We start from the raw sequence: 15,921 nt of genomic DNA, 5'->3' as shown, positions 1-15,921 counted from the left end.
TGGTGTGTGGTTTTTAATGTATTGGCTGTTAGAATGTGTAAAGTGTTGTACTCATCACTGAGCAGTAGACAGATTTAGCAGGGCTGTTGAGTGAAGACTCGAAATGGGCTAATACAGCTGTGTGTGTGTGTGTGTGTGTGTGCATGTGACATGGAGGCGGGCCTGCTAAAGTGTATATATTCACTGTTCAAAGAAAACATCTACAAAACAGTAACTTTACAGGAAAAGAAATAAAACTTTCTTAACTTTTAATGGAAGTCAAAGTAAAAAGATTTGATTCGCTGTAATTCTGGAGCATTTTTATTGGTCCATTCATCATGAAATTTCCACACAATTCATGATGAATGGACCAATAGAAATGCTCCAAAATAACTTGAAATGAAACTTTATTTACTCTGACTTTAGTTGAAAGTTAAGAAGTTTGAAGAGTCGAGTGTGTCTTTTAGACTAAGCTTTAATTAGGGCTTTATTTGCGGTTCATGATGCTTTTTATTTTGTAGTGGCTGTTTGCACTCTACTTGCACTTTTGTTTGCCTTTGCTCACCTGACCCTTGTAGTTAATGTGAAACATAGGTTTGGGTGCTATAACATTAATACCGTATGTGGACCGCATCAAAAATGTGGTCAGTGTTTAAAAACTATGACATGTCTGGTGTGTCCAGTTTCTGTTCTATGCCTGGGTAAGTTAAGTACAAGTAAAAATGCGCATTTAAGAGAGCCACAAGGTGGGGGCACTGTGGGAGCTCACTGACTGATGATGTCATTCTCTGAAACTGGATGAGGGGAAATAACACAAACCCAGTGGCCCATCACAGTTGTGAGTTTAGCACCAAGCCTAAAAGAGAGAGAAAGATGAAGACAGACAAAAACTCCCTGAAGATCCTTCACTTGACTCTATGCTGACGGATATGAGACGGATTTGAGACTCAGTTCATTGGAACACGAACAGTGCTGTGGTGTTAGCCTTGTTAGATTGTGTATCTAAACCTAACTGGCCAGCTATGCTTCCAAACACTGCAGAACCATCTTATTTCACTAATGTTTACTTTTCTGTTTCTCCAGCACCTGTCGCTGCACTTTGCTCTCCCAGACACAAGTTTATTATTGTCAACATATGTCTGTGTGTGCTATCAGGCTCAGAAACAATGAAATCCTCTCTCGAAGGTGTAAAATAAAACAACTTTATACTGCTCATCCCTAGTACAGCACATTTCATTTTAAATTTAATTTTAATTTTATTGACAGCTCAGAACACTAATCATCTACAATGGTTAATGTGTCACTGTACAGACTTTGACAGTAAATAATGACATTATATTAATGTTTTCTAGGCACTCTGAATATATTATGCTTTATGTCTGATTAAGCATTTTTTGCTACTCATAGTGCAGTTTGTTGTGGTAGTGGTTTCAGTGCTGGTTACGTTTAGTTTGCTGTGACAGTAGCCACAACAGCTTTGAATCTAACATTGTCAACATCTAGTGTCAAATTATTCTCAAAGAACAGATGTGCTTCCCACTTTTTTCTAACCATTCATCCTCCACTAAATCCTCACTATTCTGTGTTTTTTTGCAATGGACATCACTGCTCCATTCTTGCTCCAGACTCTGCCACATGTTGCATATTGTATGCAGTGTCATTAGGTGCCTATGCTGCTGAATGAGGATCTTGCGGTTTGACTGGAGCTGTTCTTTACCGCAGTGTTTTACTGCAGTCGTTTACGATATGTTTTCACTGAAACTCAGATTGCTATAACAATAAAATCCTGTTATTCATGCAGCCCTAGTTTTTCTTCCAGAGAAAACTGAATCCATAAAGACACACAGATGCACAGCATCTGACGAGAGGAATCTTCACATTTGATAATGCCTGTGGGGTTCCAGACTTGACTTTAAAAGTCACTGGCTGTAGAAGATTTGCATCTCTAAATATAAAAAAGAGTCCTTATATTTGTTAGTTTGTCCAATTTTTTTGAACAAGTAAATATGGAGGAATTGTTTAAAAAAAGTGGTTGTAATTGCTTATCATTATCACAGTATTTTTGTTAAATATTTTATTTTGAATTAAAGCTGAATGCCTAGACTTCAATCATATACTGATCTTTGTTTCAAATCCACTGTGGTGGATTACAGAGGCACAGTTATTGTCCAAATATGTCTGGGCCTGACTGATCAGTCTGAAAGGAGCTGTAAAAACCCTCTAATGCTAATGGATTTTTGAATTACTATTATAAGAACAAGATTTTCTCAATTATCAGTGACAGTGATTGTTTTGTACCGAGTCAAATCTGATGTCGCTGCCTGCTCCTGACAGTGAGTGCTACACAGATCACACAAACTATGGCTTCTTCACTTGCTGTTCCCTGACTTAAACAGTCACTCATAGGAGTGAAGGGCTGTTTTTTGACAGTGATAACTGATAACGGTTTAGCAGAAACAGATGGGAATATGTAAAAATGTAATGTATAAGTAATATGTAATGTACAGGGTGGGCCATTTATATGGATACACCTTGATAAAATGGGAATGGTTGGTGATATTAACTTCCTGTTTGTGGCACATTAGTATATGTGAGGGGGGAAACTTTTCAAGATGGGTGGTGACCATGGTGGCCATTTTGAAGTCAGCCATTTTGGATCCAACCTTTGTTTTTTCAATGGGAAGAGGGTCATGTGACACATCAAACTTATTGGGAATTTCACAAGAAATGGTGTGCTTGGTTTTAACATAACTTTATTCTTTTATGAGTTATTTACAAGTTTCTGACCACTTATAAAATGTGTTCAAAGTGCTACTCATTGTGTTGGATTGTCAATGCTCTTCTCCTACTCTTCACACACTGATAGCAGGAGAAATGCTAGCATGTGCTTCCAGTATCCGTAGTTTCAGGTGCTGCACATCTCGTATCTTCACAGCATAGACAATTGCCTTCAGATGACCCCAAAGATAAAAGTCTATGACGGTCAGATCGAGAGACCTTGGGGGCCATTCAACTGGCCCACGACGACCAATCCACTTTCCAGGAAACTGTTCATCTAGGAATGCTCGAACCTGACACCCATAATGTGGTGGTGCACCATCTTGCTGGAAAAACCCAGGGAACATGCCAGCTTCAGTGCATAAAGAGGAAAACGCATCATCATGTAGCAATTTCGCATATCCAGTGGCCTTGAGGTTTCCACTGAAGAAGAATGGCCCCACTATCTTTGTACCCCATATACCACACCATACCATCAAGATGTGCAGCACCTGAAACTACGGATACTGGAAGCCTGTGCTAGCATTTCTCCTGTGGTGTTGCTCTCAGTGTGTGAAGAGTGGGAGATAAGGGTTGCATTGACAATCCAACACAATGGGCAGCACTTTGAACACATTTTATAAGTGGTCAGAAACTTGCACATAACTCATGAAAGAATAAAGTTACGTTAAAACCATTTCCCAATAAGTTTGATGTGTCACACGACCCTCTTCTCAAAATGGCTGTCTTCAAAATGGCTGCCATGGTCACCACCCATCTTGAAAAGTTTCCCCCCTCCCATATATTAATGTGCCACAAACAGGAAGTTATTATCAACAACCATTCCCATTTTATTAAGGTGTATTCATATAAATGGCCCACCCTGTAGAATGTCCTCATCCTTAACAGTACGTATAGTTTATATATTGATATTTTTTCACTCACAGTGGCATTTCAGTTTGGAGAACAAAGGTTTAACTGAATTAAAAACTTTCAATTAATAAAACTGTTTCTTCTTTTTTCTGTATCATCACTGACGTGTGGCAAAGCAGTAATCCAGTCTGACCCGACTCTCACCTGGTCTGACTTAAGAGCTCTGCACATATCACTCTGGGTGCCTTTGAGCTGTATTAACGTGTATATTTCTCCAAATCTTAAAAATCTTGGGTTAAAAATGAGAACTATGAGTATTTAAAGCCTATATTTTTTTCAGCTCAGCCCTACTGCTGTCTTTAATACAGTAACATGGTTTTGAATAAAAGTGTCTTATTCTGTTTTTTGCTCAGGTCAGGAAGGGCTTCTGGAGGAGCCCTCCACAGATTTGGCTTGGCAGACCCAGTCAGCTCCGTATCCTGGACCCCCACTTTCTCCATCTAACGGCAAGCAAGTTCCTGGAAATGTCCTTACAATTAAAAAAGGTGAAGGTGATGGCACTAATGTGTGTGTGTGTGTTTGTTTTGTAATATGACTTACAACATATAAATATAATTTAAATGCAGGAGGGGCAGCACGGTGGCACACCAGGGTAGTGTCGTAGTCACACAGCTCCAGGGACCTGGAGGTTGTGTGTCCAAGTCACGCTCCAGGTGACTGTCTGTGAAGAGTTTGGTGTGTTCTCCCCGTGTCCACATGGGTTTCCTCCCAAGCTCCAAAAACACGTTGGTAGGTGGATTGGAGACTCAGAAGTGTCCATAGGTGTGTGTGTGTGACCCACTGCGACCCTGAACTAGATAAGCGGTTACAGGTAATGAATGAATGATAAATGCAGGATGGAGAAAATTCAACAAATGATTTTCAACTCTGAAAACGGAATATATCATCCTAATGAGATATATATATATATACATGCTTAAATTGGCATTATCAATAAAACACAATGTAAATTTGTGAACTTGATTAAAACAAATATGTACCAGTATGTCCAGGATGCTCCGGTAGCTCTGTTGCCATCCATTCTGCTGTTCTGTTTTTCATTTATTTTAAAGAGAATCTGGAATATTAAAAGAAAACTACGAAGAAAGAACCCACGTGTGCCCTTTTCTACAAGTAACTAGTAACTTGGTGATGGACACACTGTATACCAGGAAGGCATCTAATCTCATGGAAAAAAAAAAAGTTGGAGGGTGGAGGTTCTTGGCAGGAAACGGCAGACATTTGGAAAATTCCAGGGTATAATCAAGTGGATTAGGCAATCATTTAACTAAGAGTGTGGGAAGGCATCTAAAATCCCTGCAGTGTTGTGTGTGTGTGTGTGTGTGTGTGTGTGTGTGAGTGAGAGAGAGAGAAAAAGAGAGAAACACTTTGGAAGAGTTGAAAATTACTGCCCTCTGCTGGAGAGTAGATGCTGTCAAAGATATTCATGTTTCTCTCTCTCTCTCTCTTTCTCTCTCTCTCTCTCTCTCTCTCTCTCTCTCTCTCTCTCTCTCTCTCTCTCGCTCTCTCTCTCTCTCTCTCTCTCCCTCACACTTTCAGAAACATGTCCACCCTACCACAGGGATTCTAGGTATAATTGTGGCTCTAAACTATTGTGATGTGGTACATGTAGCTGGCTTTGGATACCCAGACTCTAAAAACATGAAGGATCCAATACACTACTACGGTTCTACCACTATGAAATCCATGAAGGTATGTTTTGAGTTTTGAGAAGCATATAGATAGTGTTTAAGGGCTCATTCAGCAAGAGTCTGTTTTTTTTTTATCTTAAAAAGCAGTTAAAACCATTTTGATAAAATCACATTCTCTTCACTCTCCAGGCCATACACAGAAAATATAAATGAAGCTCTGTGGGGAAACCCTCAGTGATATGGGCTCTTTAAGCCAAAATGTGTTTTTTTAGACACTTTTATTTTGTAATATTTTGTGTGTTTTGAAGGACTCTTATCATGATCTCAACCATGAAGCAAAAGCTCTGAAGAGACTGGAAGATTTGGAGATTGTTACAAGGCTTCATCAGCGCTCCTGACAAACCCAAACTCACGGAAGAGCTCCTGTGTCCAGTCCTTTTCTCCCAACACCCCTTCAGCGCTGTTCTGTCCTGGACTTTTCATCAGAATTATATTTTTTTATGGGAGTTTTGCTGAGTAACATGTGAACACTTTTTAAATGACGTTCCTTTCCCAAGCACTGGTCATTTTTGAGACATCCCTGTGCTTATGTTCTTCATTTAGCTTTGGTTAAAGTCAATCTGTTTCTGATCAGAGTTTGATCTGAAACTTTAACAGGAAAGGAAACAGACAATTTCCTGCTGAGAAAGTAAACAGCTCCTGGGCTGACCCTGATAAACTGGACTGTTTTTTTTTTGTCTCCAGATAATATAATTATTTGTGTTATATATATTTTATTAATTATTTGATGCTTTTATAAAGTTACAGCTGGATTTTCTGTGAAATTAAATGAAGTTTTTGAAAAGAATCTCATTCTTATTCCAAGTTTAGCACAAGCACAGTTCAGACTGGAGAAATCAGTGAACCAGATTTGTGTTTATTTAAAGGAACAGTAGGTAAGATTAGGTATTTTTGCTCCTGGGCTTGAAGAATGTAATTCACTTTTGTAGCACTGGTGGTTTCCTACCCTCTCCTAAAAGTTGCAGTTTCCGCAGCGATGAGCCCAGAGTAGCAAACACAGAGGCATTGTTTAAATGCATGAACAATTTTGAATATCTGTCTTGTTACAGAATGCAGCCACCTTCATAAATCTTTTGACTGTGGTCATATTTTCATTTCAAGTTTGGATGGAGTTCTTTTGTCATTTGTCCTTTCAGAATTCCTAAAGCTCATGGAATTGAAAGAATAATTTGTCAGAGTTCTTCTTCTCTTACACCAAACATACCCCAAGGTTCTGCTCCCATATAGTGGAGTGTTGTTTTATAAAGTCAAGGGTGTAGCTGAGTGTGCAGCACTAATACTCTTTTAGCCAGCCCTGTTAAGCAGTGAGTGACCATAATGGCATGTGTTAATTGTCTTGTTAAAGTGTCTATTTATGTATTAACTTTCAACAACATAGCTGTAGGCTTATGGATGCGTTTGTCAACTTTTCACCGCTGGACCCTTCCTCAAAACAGAAGAGTGCTTACAAAGTGAAGCATGAGTCAGAATGTTTGTCTATGAACTCTAATGGAATTTGCTGAGCCAAAAACAGACACAGAAAATATGATTTACAGTGGAGAAGTACATAAAATAAGTAAACACAGCATTCCTCCACAAACAAACTGTAAATACTGACAGAACAAAAACAGACAAACTCCATCAGCACTTCCATGAATTAACACCAAAGCTGGACTCAATGTTTACAGTAAATACAATCAGTGCAGGTTACGCAGGTGTTTACAACTCATCTGTTCCCTCAGAAATATGACAGAGGAATGATGAGACATATTAATAAGGTCTTCAGAAGAAAGGGAAATGTTTAATCCTGAAAATGTGTATATGTTCCAACTGCTGGACGTTCTGGAAATGTCCCGACAGCCAACCGCCACTGAACAAGGTCTAGAAATAAACCACATTATTAAAACATTAAAAAAGACAACTTTGGACCTAGTTCTGCCTCAGGGTGACGCTAGCAGTTCAACAACAGAGGAGCTATGCTCTTCAGGGTGTCTTGGGGTCCACCCACCAAGAGAATTTGAAGAAAATGCCCAAAACGTGTCATTAATATAATAATCTCTATAAAAACAACAGACGAACCTGGTTGCCATATTTTGGAAGTCGTTGCCTTGGCCTCATCTTTCCTCTAAAATATTCCACTATTTTTCCACACAAGCCAAGGTCTCAACTTCATGTACCTTACTATGAATTACTGTTTTATGCTGATGTCAATGTGCCCCAGAAAGATATTTACATGTTTTTCATCCGCATTAAAAAACAAAATGTTCAACGTCTGTTACAGCTACAATAGGAATGACATCTTTAACTCTAAATCATTCTATAATTTTAAAAGTAGACTATTTTTCAAGTTTATGAAGGTAGCTACCTTGGCTTTTGCCAATTCTATTAACCCCTACACTCCCAGGATGAGCCTGGAGCAAGACCAAACTTACATTTTGTGTAATCTTTTTGTTTTGCTTTAAAGATGTTCTAGAGTTGATGAGTAAAGCAAGATGTGAGATGACAAACACTCTTCTTTATTTTTATTAGACACAGACCTTATTTTTATTAGACACAGACTCAAGCAGAGCAGAATCTTTAAGCCCTTGTAAGAAGAGGAGCAGCTTGATTATTCAGAGACACTACGCTTGTACTACATGAGAGTAGCTCAGTGAATCATCACAGTGATTTTACCCAGTGCTGCTTTAAGCGGGGACATGGCATGAATGTGACTCAGGAAAAAGACTGATTGGCCACATCTCATAGGTTCGAAAATTGTTAGCAACCAATAATGTACCTCTACCATACCATGTGTCAATAGGATTTTAGGCTACTGAGTTTGGAGACGTGAGGACATGGCAAAATATTGGAAACAGAATGAGGAACAGTGTGGATGATTTAAATCCATGTTGAGTGTGGGGTATAGCGCCTATCCAATCCCCTGCTTTGTTGTTTTGTGTGGTGGAAATCTGTAGGAGCTGTTGAAGGTTTTGTAATTACTCTCTGAGAGTGAAGCAGGTAATAAACTCTTGATTTGAATCACTAGGTGGCAGTGAATCACTTGGTCAGAAACAGATGGACATGCTGACTGGATAAATGACTGCATCATGCTTTCTTAAGATAAAGCCACGCCCCCCACACACCCCTGGCCATATATAAAGAAACACTTAATAAAAACACATCCTGGCTTTATTTCTAACTAATCATGCATATCCCCAAAATAATCATATACACATTAATAATAATAATAATAATAATAATAAAAACATAACAGTGAACAATTATCATCAAGTTGTTTTTTCATAAAATAAAAAAATGATATAATATTATTGACTGCAGGCAACTGATAAAACTGTAACTTAATCATAAAAATGAATAAGATTATTACAGATCAACAAAGTAGTTTTCCAAAGATCTCTTGATAACATCCATCAGAAATGAAAAAAGAGTGTATTGTGATGAGACAATGGGGCTACATTTTCAGAAGCTTGTGATTTTTTTTAATGGATTTCTTTTACCTAATTTTGGATTTTTTTTTCTGTGACATCATATTGGCATTAAGGGTCTATCTTTAATTCAGTGTAAGGCAATATGAAAGTGATTATCATTACATATTTAATAAATGAAGCCAGATGTATCTACAGGATTTTAGGGAATTCATATATTCATCTTATTCATTTATTGTTATTGTTGATATTATTATTATTGTATTATTAAGTAGTAGTAGTACTAGTAATAATAATAATATTAAAAAGAGGAACTCTCTATAAGAAGTATTTAAATACTTGATTTAAATCAGAACAAGAGGTCCTGCCAAAAATAAAAATAAATAAACAAATAATAATAATAATAATCCTAAAGTAGTTGTATTTTGGATGTGTAGATTTCTCCATTTCAAAAATACAATATAATCAATAAATTTTATATTCATTCTTTCAACAGCCATTTTTGCTCCTGATTTGAACAAAAGAGCAAATGTCAAGACTTTTTGTTGTGAAACGTAACAGAACCTCTTTAACAGGAAGTTCGTTACATTAAGAGTCACGAAAAATGAAAAACAAATTATATTAACCCACAACACAACACACAAAACTTGGTAAACAACCCATAAACCACATGTCTAGGATTTTTAATTCAACACAGAGTCAGCTGCATTTTCTCTTGGCTTACAGCCCAAGAGAAAGGCTTACAGCCCAAGGGGTCTTTTCACTCCAGGCAGGGATCATGGTTTGGAATATGGGATGTAATCTTGTATTGGTCATAAACTTTATTTCTGGAATAAGAGCAGAACCTCACTCTTTGAAAACAATCATCAAAACACCATCAGTGTGTTACAACACACCTAACAGCATCAGGACAGCGTCACACACAATGTAACACAAAAACTCAGCCAACCAACTTCACAAACAAACAAACAGACTCCCATAATGCAATGCAAAACAGTTGTCCAGGGTGCAGCCATTGCTTTTAAGTCTTAGAAACATGAACAATGACACATTCAGCAAAACTAACAGAGAGCAAGGAGGAGAGAGAGAGAGAGAGAGAGAGAGAGAGAGAGAGAGAGAGAGAGAGAATGAGCAGCCATACAAGAGTTAATACTGAGATTTACACAGTACAGTGAGCTGAAACAGACTTGAGGACACACGTTGGAGTAGTATTTGTTGCCCTTTTTTCTTTTTGCTGCGGTGTAAGTTTGTGGACAAATGTGTTATAATCGTTTTTTTGAGAGTTACTGGCCCAAAAGTTACTGAGGAGACAAAAAAATAAAAAATCTTACATTGTATTCCATTAAGCCCTTTAATATTTCCTTGTGCTGAGGTCAGTAGGTTCTCTGAAATAGCGGAGAAAAGGTGTTGCTCTCCAGCTGGAAGTTTCCGTGGTTCCACAATAAACATTTGGAACAACACAGAAGTAATGGGGACACAAAAAGCTGTGGGCAGCCAAAACATGTGTGTTTACGTAGTGAATGTGTGTGAGAGGGAGACGGACGAGAAATAGGAAAGCATCAGAAACAGTTAGTGCTATTTATAAGGCCCTAGGTGATGTAACTGGCCCCAGAGGACAGTGAGGAACCACAGGGGGCTAGACGGTTATGTGAGAGAGCAAAGAAGTTTATTGCAGCAGAACAGACACAACTAGCGGAGAAATAAGAGCACTGAGGAAAAACTGGAGAAAACGAGAACGGAAAAGAAAGAGAACTGAGCATAAACAGCTAAAAACCAGAGCTCAATGCTGTGCACTCGGGTCGGGGGGGAACAGCAAGGGCCTCGTTATCATTTAAAGGACCATGTTCTGAAAGTGGCTATTTAGACACCGGGGAAGGCGGCTGTGGCTTGTGGGGTTTTGACCAAAGCAGGTCACAGACGTTTCATTAAGAACCAGAACTGTGTTCCACTGTGAAAAGGTGGAAAATATGTGTACTGTTTACAAAGAGGAGGTAATTTTTCCTATTTACATACCAATTTTACCACCTATCTCTCATGACTGTGAGGTTAACAGAGTTTGCAAAAAACATTGTGATCTCATGTTTAACTGCTTCCCATTCCATTGGCCTTTTCTGTGAAGATTATATGCGCATGCGTTTAGATAAATTCAACGCAAAAGCGTCTTTTAAGGTGGAACGACATGTTTAAGGAGAAAAAACCCGACTATTGTTTGTCTTTGGATTAAGTTTAACTTGTCTGTAAGTTTTTATTCACTGTTTGAATTACCACAGAAACTCATTTGTAACTGGATTTGCTCTGGTTCCTAGCACTTTCAGCAATGCACGTAGCCGTCTTCCCAATTTGAAGGCATTTCCACCTTAAGTGATCCCAAACAGCAAAAGTACGCCAATATTACACACTAGGGTGACCAGACGTCCTCTTTTACCCGGACATGTCCTCTTTTTTAGACTTAAAAAAATGTCCGGGCGGAATTTCACAAACATCCGGGATTTTGTTTTTCTAGAGCTTACATAGAACTTCGAGAAGTTTCGTTCACAAACTAGTCCCGCCCTCCCCTACTCCGATTGGTTCGCCTGAGTGAGAAGGGGGAGTGATGAAGTAGCCTGACTGTAGACCTACCGTTATTGGTCGATAACCTTAGCTGTATACATTTAATTGGTCAGTAGTCGTCCCCCAACTCCCCAACAAGTGGTGTGTCCTCTTTTTCACCATCTCAGATCATTACCCACCTATGGAGCATTCATGAGCAATAGGCTCTTTTCTGTTCATGCTTTTCAGCGTTTGAAGTTGTCTAAAAATACTCTAAATGCCTCTACCACAAGAGAAAGCCTAGCATACCGGACCGAGCCAATCTGCTTTTAACTCATTTACAGACACTGGGGTTAAAAACACATCATGGTTTCCAGCTTGGAGAAACAGATTGGAGAGCTGGCAGATGGTGAGGAACCATCTTTTGAATGTTATAAAAAGTGTTTTTTGATATCAACTGCGAATTATGCTTTTAAAAGCGTAAAGAAGATTAATAAATGTTAACAAATGTTCCAGTATTACGGTCCTAAACCCTACCCTACAGACATGCACAAATAGATATGCAGTAATGCATATTAATATAAACACATAAATGACATACTCTTAAATTTGCATGGACCTGGAGGTTTGTTAAATTTTTTAAGAGTTTATTTACAATGAAAATGAAGAAAATACATGAAAAATCAGCAAAAAGGAACATGTAGCATTTCAAAGATTCTCAACAGATATTGGGCCACTCTGAAATAAATGTCTTAACTCATTCAAACAATAATTTCTGGATATCCATGTTTCTTTACAACCTTTCCAGAAGATTTGGGTGATGTTGAGCATTAACTGATGAATCTGTGCAGTGTTAATTCTCCTGAACATTTACAACAACAAAAGCACAAAGAAAAGTTTTCCAATATTTTCATTTTGGCCAAACTTTATCAGAGAATTGTCCGCCGGTTCATAAATAAAATATTTATTTTATTTTCGTGCACAGAATTTTGTTCTTTCACTGTCTGCTGTACATATTGAAGAAAGCTTCTGGTGACCTGGAGAAGTCTCAGTGCATGTAGAGCAAGGCATCACTGCTGAGTGAGCGTGACCTTCAGTTGCACCAAAGCACCAAAGTGAGCCCTATAATTATCACAGCATTGTAATGGTTTCTCAAGCAGTGCTGTCTGTTATTGCACACAGTCTGTTGCTGCACCTGAGACTCTATTGCACAAGGAGGACTCCATCCATCAACTCAGAAACACTGCTGTGTTCTCTGGTCCTGAACTCAGATCAGAAGGTCCGACAGACAGTGAACACATACTGTGGTCAGATGAGTCCAGGTTGCGGCTTAATTTCAGGAAAAATTACTTTAAACTCACTGAGGCAAAGATAAAATGGACAACAATTATAACAGCATAAGTGGATGGCCTGCATGTGTGTGAAAGTACCTTTGAAATGGAAGTGTATATTGGTATTTTTGAAAGACATTCTGTCATCAAGCTGACGTCTTTTTCTGAGAAGTCCATGGTTATTTCAGCAAGACAATGCCAGACTTCATTCAACAGCATGGCTTTGTAGACACAGAGTGTAAGTGCTTGACCAACCCGTGGTCCTGATCTGTCTGCTGTGGTCATAATGAAGAAGAAACAACAGTGACCAACAGCAGACGAAATCTTGTATGAAGCCAAAAATGGCAATAACTGCACTCATAAAACAGTGTGTATCCTCAGTTCACAAATTATTACAAAGTGTAATTTAAAGAAAAGGGCAAAGAAAATTTATTGCATTTTACAAAATCATCTCAACATTTCTGGAATCAAGGTTGAAACATTTGTCTTTGCAAAACTTCTTTTTGTTTTAGAATATACCCTGTATTGAAGCGTAGAAGATTGTAGTATGTAGGGTTTGGCTGTGGGTGTCAGTTCATGCTTTCACCCACATCTCCAAATAAATTTAAATCAATCTGTGTAGACTTGCATATGACATTATATAAAATTGAAAAGTGAAAAATGAGTATTTCCTCACGGTGACAACACAGATTATGATAAAGTACTGGAAATAAATATTTTTATTGTTGAACAAGGCTAATAAATTAAAAACTATGTAGCTCTGCACAGAATGAAGTTTAGAGATAATTCTGAAATAAGTTCCACAGAAATAGCCTGCTGCAACTGTATGTTTCTGCCATTGCTCTGGTTGTGCTTGTGTCTAGTACAGAAAGTAGTCTAATCTGCCATTATCACACTCTGAGTGGAACAACATGAAGTAATATTAATTGTTGGTTTTAAAATATGTAAACTAAAGTGTTGATATGATGTGGAGCTCACAGTTAATATTTGTCAGGAGCATATTCAGATGATCATTTTGTCACCACCAATGCCCCCCCATTTTAATATATGTTTACATCTTTGCTATACATTTTGTAGCCTGAGTCTGTGGAAGGAACTTCAGAAAGCTAACTGATAATAATTTCAAAGAATGAAAAGATTACATTTGAGCCTATTAAAACATGCTTATTGTACGGTGTAGTTTTTCATTTGTCAGTGTTGTTTAGATTTATTTTTTATTATATAGATTGTCTGCAGTAGCCATGCACTTTTGTAGTTAATGCTGTATTTTTGTTATAATGAGCCAAATTGCTTCTCTTCCCAACTGCTGACCCCTTTAGGCATTGCCACTAAAGGATAAAATAAAAAAAGGATTTATATTTTATATTTAAAGTTCATTTTGTTAAGTAAATTTGAAGTATATTTCCCAAGTATACTTTATGTACTATAGTTAGCATACTAATATCAGTGTACTAATAGTAGACTTGTCAGTACTATTTCAGTGTTTCTTGGGACTAATTTGGCCTAAGTTAAAGTTTATAAAATTATACTTAAATATACTTTGTGTAAGAGTAGTACATTTTGAGTATACGACTAGATTACATCTTTGTTATAATAAAGTTTTATTTTGTACTGCAAATTTGTTTAACGAAAACTAGTATATAGGAATACTATATACTAGTTATATTATCCTATCCCAGTTATAATAGTAACAGTTATAGTATGATTTAAGGCTTTTGCAATATGTTTAAACCCAACCTGGTATCAGGGTGAATACTTAGATATATTTTACTAAAAGACCATATCCATTATTCCTAAACTACGTACAAAAGAAATGTGAATATTTGGCAAACTGAAACTTAACCTGAAGATTTATTTGCAGAGTACAGAATGTTATAAAAGCAGTGCTTTGTGTTTGTGCAATGTCGCTAACGGTAAACTCTGCTGTCATCAAAGCTCTTCATTGGGTAAATAATAGTCTGAGTGTATGCAGTGAAACAGCGCCACCATTGGTTGGGGGCTCACTTTGTGAACATACAAAAAGTACAAGTTAAGATGAAGCAAAGTGTCCTCAAGGAACAAATGAGTTTTAATAGGTGTGGTCTTTCAGTAGAATATTTACGTTTTACATGTAAAATCATCTTGCTCGATCCTTAGAAGAATGTTTTTTTGTAAAATCAGCCAAATATTAAGTTTCTGTGTTGGGTAACAACACTGTGTACAGTTCCACCCCATACTCTGTTTACACTCAGCAATTCTGCCTCAGACATCAACCCAAATATACCATTATATCTTTATGTACAAGGCAAGAATACTTATTACTAATACTTTTTATTAAATGTACGTCAATGAAAATGATGTAGGTATAATATTATATATTATGATAAATATTATGATGAGTATACTCCAAATGTCAGTAAAAGCCAAGTATGCTTAAGTACCAGGCACATGCTCAGACATTTTTGGGTGCAGGTGCTCAAGCCAAAAAAAGGGCACCCATTGCCAAAATAATAAATGCTCTTTTTTCGTGTTAAGTGTTGTGGTTAATTCTGCACCAAACATTATCAGCGATTGCGCAAACACTGTCATAACATGTCTGTCTGTTTCTGCAGGTCAAAGGAGAAGTGTGTAGCAGTGATTTGGCTTGGTGCTCAGCACTGCATACGTGCTCACCGGAGGAAGAGGCAAGGGCAAGGCCAGAGCTTGTCAGATTGGGCCAGAATTCTTACAATAACTCAAATAAAGGCCCTTTAGATATCAAAACACTTTTGAGGGGGGGTTGATGACAGAGAGGGTTTTTATTTTTAAATATTGATGAATGAAGAAAAAAATTGGGCACTTTTTTCATCCAGGGCCAAAGGGCAGGTGCTTGAGCACCACTAGGGGTCTATCTGTGCATGTGCCTGTTAAGTACAATTGTGTTTATCACTGATAACTGCATAAAAAAAACCTCTGAAAGTTTACTTGTTTATTTATTAGTTTAAAAGAAGTATACTAATAACACACTTGAATAAACTTTATTTTGTAAGGGTATGCAGTGGGGGGCCAGTAAAGTGTGTGCAGTTTTGAAAGCTATTTCTACTTCACTTAAATGTTTTGATAACTTTACTTGTTTTTTAAACATTATATTTCATACCTGCTGTGCTTTGGAAAACCTGATCTCAGCGTCTAGCGGGAGTGGGCCAGACAAAACTGGGTACTGCACCACATCAAAAATCTAAGTGTTCAGCACTAAATGCATTAGTTCATCCAGCAGAAAAAAGAGCAGAGGGCACATCAGCAGATTGATATGTCAGTTATTTGTGTACATCTCCCCCC

The 15,921-nt window shown here is 37.6% G+C and overlaps 1 protein-coding gene across 4 annotated transcripts in view; it reads left to right on the top strand.

The window, feature by feature from the left end:
• The window catches only part of st3gal4 (ST3 beta-galactoside alpha-2,3-sialyltransferase 4), a 31,938-nt gene extending 25,571 nt beyond the window's left edge, over positions 1-6,367 (top strand). For 3 of the 4 annotated variants that reach the window (XM_066685219.1, XM_066685218.1, XM_066685220.1), the window contains exons 10-12: positions 4,023-4,154; positions 5,209-5,361; positions 5,609-6,366. In XM_066685219.1, the coding sequence (XP_066541316.1) occupies positions 4,023-4,154; positions 5,209-5,361; positions 5,609-5,698 (375 nt within the window). In that variant the 3' untranslated portion in view covers positions 5,699-6,366. Of the gene's footprint in view, positions 1-4,022; positions 4,155-5,208; positions 5,362-5,608 lie in introns of all 4 variants that reach the window. The other variant, XM_066685221.1, reaches the window with a different exon arrangement.
• The last annotated feature ends 9,554 nt before the right edge of the window (positions 6,368-15,921 follow it).

Source organism: Hoplias malabaricus, chromosome 11 (genome assembly GCF_029633855.1).
Source record: "Hoplias malabaricus isolate fHopMal1 chromosome 11, fHopMal1.hap1, whole genome shotgun sequence".
Lineage (NCBI taxonomy): Eukaryota > Metazoa > Chordata > Actinopteri > Characiformes > Erythrinidae > Hoplias > Hoplias malabaricus.
Note: the sequence above shows the minus strand (reverse complement) of the source record. Positions and strands in the feature narration are given on the sequence as shown.